Consider the following 5,000-nt stretch of genomic DNA (forward strand, 5'->3'; position numbering starts at 1 on the left):
TGGAAATATCCCCAAAAGGGTCGTATGCTGCCCATATGGGCTTTAATTGGTCCCACGGTGTCAGTGGGTATAACGAAATACTTATTCAGGTAACTTTTTTGTTTTAATATAAAACAAGCTATTAAATAACTTTTCCTTTTCCAACTTTTCCTACAGCTTGGTTATTAAAGGTTTATCCTCACGCATAATGCGCCGTCGCATACAACAGGCCCAGGAACGTAAAGGTGCCAAATTTAAAGATGACTCTTTGGAAAATCAAAACGTAGAAGTCTATTCGAATCTTATCTCCATGTTGACTACTGAAGTTTTTTTCTATCCTTTGGAAACTATTTTACATCGTATTCAACTACAGGGTACTCGTACTATTATCGATAATCTGGATAATGGTTATGCTGTGGTGCCTATTTTAACCAACTATCAGGGTGCTATAGATTGCTATCGCACCACTGTGGCCACTGAGGGATTTTCGGGTCTTTATAAGGGTTTTGGTGCTATAATATTACAATTTGCTGCTCATATAGCAGTGATTAAGCTCACAAAATGGATTGTCAATCAAATAACGGAAGTTATATCGAGTCGTCCTCCTCCCAAAGTAGTTCAATATTATAATTTAGATCGTGGCCTACAGTCAAATTCAACAACGATATCCCGCAGTCTTAGCTCAGGCAGTGATTTAGATGCCAATAGTGTAGGCAATCGTTCGGTGGATTAAGTTTTTCTTTACTCCCTCAGCAACAAACAAAAATGTTTAAACTCCAAAATTTTGTAAATGGCTTAATTCTACTAACATTATATATTAATTTAAGCTCCATGCTCTCTTGGAATTTTATATTTTACAACCTCTGTGTATAACTGTACCAAACACAAGTGTGTTTTCTCATAATGAAAGAAGTTATTGAACAAAGAAATTTTTTAGTTGTACTGTGATACTTCCGTTACACATTTAAAATAACTCCCTCCCTGTATTTATGAAGCTTAAATCAATTGTTTTTTTAATGTAAAGTTTAATATATTTTTTGGCCAAATAATTGTTAAAAATCCTCGAAGAAAACGTATAAAATTAAAACTTATTTATTTAACTAAATAGAAATTAATGTATTTAATTAATAAATAAAAAAGAAACTAATCGAAACTTAATCGCCCTAGTGTGAAATTTTTTACGGAAATTAAATATTAGTGAAGTGCTCTTTAGGAATCACAAATTCTTTTTACTTTCTCCTTTATTGAGCACACAAATTGATACTTTAAAAAGAATTTGGCACTTGTATATTTTCATAAAAAATATTTTTTTTTTACTAAATAGTTATACTTACATTTTGTTTGTTAAAACTACTAATAACAGCTAAGAAGTTGTGGTTTAAATGTTTTTATACACTTGCTATTTTCTACCCTTGCCTTTGCCCTTCTTTTTATCTCTCTTACTCTTGGCCACCAGAGAACGTTTGTCCTTCTTTTCACGTGGATCCACCACCTTGTAGCGTCCTTTAACGCCAGCCGGACGTCTAGCACGACGACCAGTTTGATGTTTCTTAGCCACCACATAGGTGACTTCCTTCTTCTTTTCTTGAGCCTTTTTGTAGATCTTCTTAATTTGTTTGGCCTTCTCTTGGGCGGTTGCATCAGCATTTTCCAAAATCTTTTCAGCCTGTTTCTTAGCCTTAGCCAAACGCTTAACGGCACGTCTACGTTTACGGGCCTTGGCCTCCATAACCTTTTTAATGGGTCGCACATTGAGCTCTTGGACTTTACGTTGGTATTCTTCGGTCAATTCCTTAGGCACTGGTACTGGTTTCTTCATGTGTACCTCTTCATCCTGTACAAACCAAGAGGGTAGATTGTCATCGTTGAAAGCATAACGATTCCAGGCACCATCAATTAAATCACGTCTAGTCTTCTTGCCCTTAATCATCATGGCTCCTAAAGCTAATTCTTCTTCGGTCAAACGTATTTTCTTGGCTTTCGGTTCCTTAGCCATATCGCCCGCAGTTTTTTCTTCATCTTCTGTTTCCTCATCTGAAGAATCACTAGATGATTCGGATGAAGATTCTTTTTTCTCTATATCATGACGTGCACGGCGTTTGGCTTTTTTACCCATTAGCAAATTACTTTCGCCTGTTTCTTGACTTTCACCCAATACCGCTACGCCCTTGCTCTTGTATTCGTTAGCCAAACGATCCAAATCGAAATCTTCATCGTCATCAGTGTCTATATTTTGTAGATTTTCTTTTTCATACCACAACTGTACACGCTGTTGTCTTTTCGTATCCTTATCACGAAAATCTCCCGATTTGATGAGTGGATGTTGTTCTTTTTTCTTTTTATTCTTACCAGCTTTGGAGGTCTTTTCCAAATCTTCATCATCACTAAGACCCAAGCCCTGCTGATCCATATCACTTTCACTGTCCTCCTCGGCGGATACCTCAGGTTCATCATCATTTTCATAATTGGCATCATCGTCCATACGTTTGTCATCTTTGTCGTATCTGTAAGTTAACAAAATGAATTAAATTTAATCAGGTTTCTTTTATTTGGTTGATACCACCTACTTTTTGTATTTCGGCAATTTGGGTAACTCCTGCTGTTCACCTTCCACATCAAAATCTGGCACTACATCCAACATTTCATCCAACTCTTCTTGGGTTTTGACAGTTTTCAAATCGAAGATTTCCTGATCGATTTCTTCCTGGGGACCATCATCTCCCTTGATAACCATTTTCAAGTTCATTTTCTCTTGTAATTTGGCTTTTTCCTTTAGGGTCTTCTTGCGTTTACGCTTCAATTCTTTTTGTTCTTCTTCAGCCAAGGTGGAGATTTGTTTTTGCAGTTCTTCATCTTCCATATCCTCAATTTCTTCTTGAGTTAATGGACGTTTGGGTGCCTCTTCCTCTTCAATAACTTCGGTTTCTTTATCCTCCTCTTTGAAGTATTCCTCCTTAATGGCCTTCCACCAGGCCAACAGACCCTTAATATCTTTACGGCCTAAGACTTTGATATCTTTACAGCATTCCAAAATTTCCTGAGTAGTTTTGGGATGATTGGCAATTCTCTCGTCATCGATGCGTATCGAACCAATGCCCTGCAAAGCAGCCAAACCATTTTCTGACTGCATAAATTCAGTGGCCGATAAATCGTTTCTCAAGGCAATATCCTGTTCGGTATAACCCTCAGCTTTAATGCGCTTTTGCTTATCGGGATGCAAAAGACTGCCCTTCTTGGTGCCCTCCAAATCGAGTTCCTCGAACACATACTTAGGATCCAACAATTTAGGATCAATGCGATCAGGTGCCAAATAACCCTGACAGACAACGAAAATTTCAGCTGACTCTTTACGGGAAGCACTAGGCTTGGTAGCATGCACCTTCTTGAACAACTGTTTCAAAACCCACAACAAGGCATTGTAATCTTTTGATCTGAAAACTTTGGTAACAAACCAACCGCCACTTCTTAAAAACTCTGTGGCCAACTTCAAAGACATCAAAGTCAAGCAAATCTGTTGATAAGCGTCATGCAACCAATTACGACCCACATTGGGAGCACCATCGTGCAACACGACATCAGCTTTCCAGGTCTGCAGCTCTTTAGTCAATGAAGCTCTACATTTGTCGGTGGTAATATCCTCCACTAAACTTATACAACCGGGTATGGCGCGTATAGGAAACAAATCCACACCTATGACAATACTCGATACAGGCATATTCTGCTTAGCCACCTGCATCCAACCACCGGGAGCAGCACACAAATCTATACATACTTGAGACTGTTGCAAGAAACCAAACTTACGATTCAATTGTATCAATTTGAAAGCAGCACGGGAACGAAAACCTTTAAAAGAATTACAATTTGAATTAAAAATGTGTTCCACATTTTTTCTTGTTGCCTTCACTTACCCGTCTCTTTGGCTAATTGATAAAACTTATCTTTACGGGCTTTTCCTACTTTGGATTTTTTGCCCATTTTGTTGCTGTTTTATTTGTTTTACTTTTTACCACTTTAGTTTAATTAAATATTTTCAATTTTTATAAAAACTTATTAAAATTTCAACAAAAATGCCCCGAGCTCCGTATTGCACGTGTTTTTGTTGAAATAAATATGTGCGTTGTTGCTTTTTTCCACACTGCCAGAGTGTGTGCTGTCAAATGTAAACAATGTAGAGATGCCAGAGTGGGAAAAAACATACAATGTGTGCTCAGCAAAATCTGCTCGAATTGACACACAACACGTACATTGCTGTAGACCGGGACGATTTTGCTCAGATACCCCACCTCTAAGTACGATGCTCAGATCATATAAACAAAAACGATTTTGCTGAGGCCCAGCAAATTTTCAATATAATTAAAAAAAGTGTGTGCCGTCAAAAGTTAAAATGTAAGCAAGGTAGAGATGCCAGAGTGGGAATAATAAAAATAATATACATTGAGAGAAATTTTGTTAAGAAAACTAAAGAAATATTAATAAAATTGTTTAAAATTTCAAAAATTAATAAATTATTTAATAAAAATTAGACGGATAAATATTAAATGAAGTTTTAATGCTAAAAAAAACTTATAATGTTGTTCATAATTATTAAGATAAATTCATTTTACGGTAAATGGGAGACTTATAGAAAATTATATTGAATTGTAACTATAATTCCTAAAAGAATAGACCGATTAAAAAAAAACTGTATAAGACTACAGAGGAACTCAAATCATATAGTTTTGTATTTAAATGTTAAAAGTGGTACCATGGTTCAAACTAATCTTGAAATCAAACAATATGACCCATTTTAATAGAGGAGACATATAGTTGAGTTTATGTTTTAAATCTTATAGACCTCGTTTCCCACAAATTGATGTAAAATTGGTCTGGACTACATTTTCTTAATGTCAAATCGCGGGAGTTAGGAAGATTTTAATTTTTGAACACTGATCTGTATTTATAAATAAAACTCGTTACGTTTTCTTCTTGTTACGTACATATATATTTATATTTAATCAATTAATTTATTGTTTTTTTTTGGA

General features: G+C 35.8%; 2 protein-coding genes across 3 annotated transcripts in view; one reads left to right on the forward strand and one right to left on the reverse strand.

Moving 5' to 3' along the window:
• LOC119606562 (solute carrier family 25 member 46-like) overlaps positions 1-1,135 on the forward strand; it is a 3,919-nt gene extending 2,784 nt beyond the window's left edge. Inside the window, exons 7-8 of one of the 2 annotated variants that reach the window (XM_037960117.1) lie at positions 1-89; positions 157-1,135. The exon at positions 1-89 is cut by the window's left edge and continues 127 nt beyond it. In XM_037960117.1, the coding sequence (XP_037816045.1) occupies positions 1-89; positions 157-712 (645 nt within the window). In that variant the 3' untranslated portion in view covers positions 713-1,135. The remainder of the gene's footprint in view (positions 90-156) is intronic. The other variant, XM_037960115.1, reaches the window with a different exon arrangement.
• Positions 1,136-1,274: 139 nt separating this feature from the next.
• Positions 1,275-4,177, reverse strand: LOC119606559 (pre-rRNA 2'-O-ribose RNA methyltransferase FTSJ3). The gene is made up of 3 exons (XM_037960111.1): positions 3,888-4,177; positions 2,547-3,822; positions 1,275-2,483 (listed from the first exon to the last, which is right to left on the reverse strand). The coding sequence occupies exons 1-3, from the start codon at positions 3,952-3,954 to the stop codon at positions 1,379-1,381; spliced, it is 2,448 nt and encodes an 815-aa protein (XP_037816039.1). The 5' UTR covers positions 3,955-4,177; the 3' UTR covers positions 1,275-1,378.
• Between the last annotated feature and the right edge of the window lie 823 nt (positions 4,178-5,000).

Source organism: Lucilia sericata, unplaced genomic scaffold (genome assembly GCF_015586225.1).
Source record: "Lucilia sericata isolate MDLA Ls3-8-SP2 unplaced genomic scaffold, ASM1558622v1 Contig000601F_arrow, whole genome shotgun sequence".
NCBI lineage: Eukaryota > Metazoa > Arthropoda > Insecta > Diptera > Calliphoridae > Lucilia > Lucilia sericata.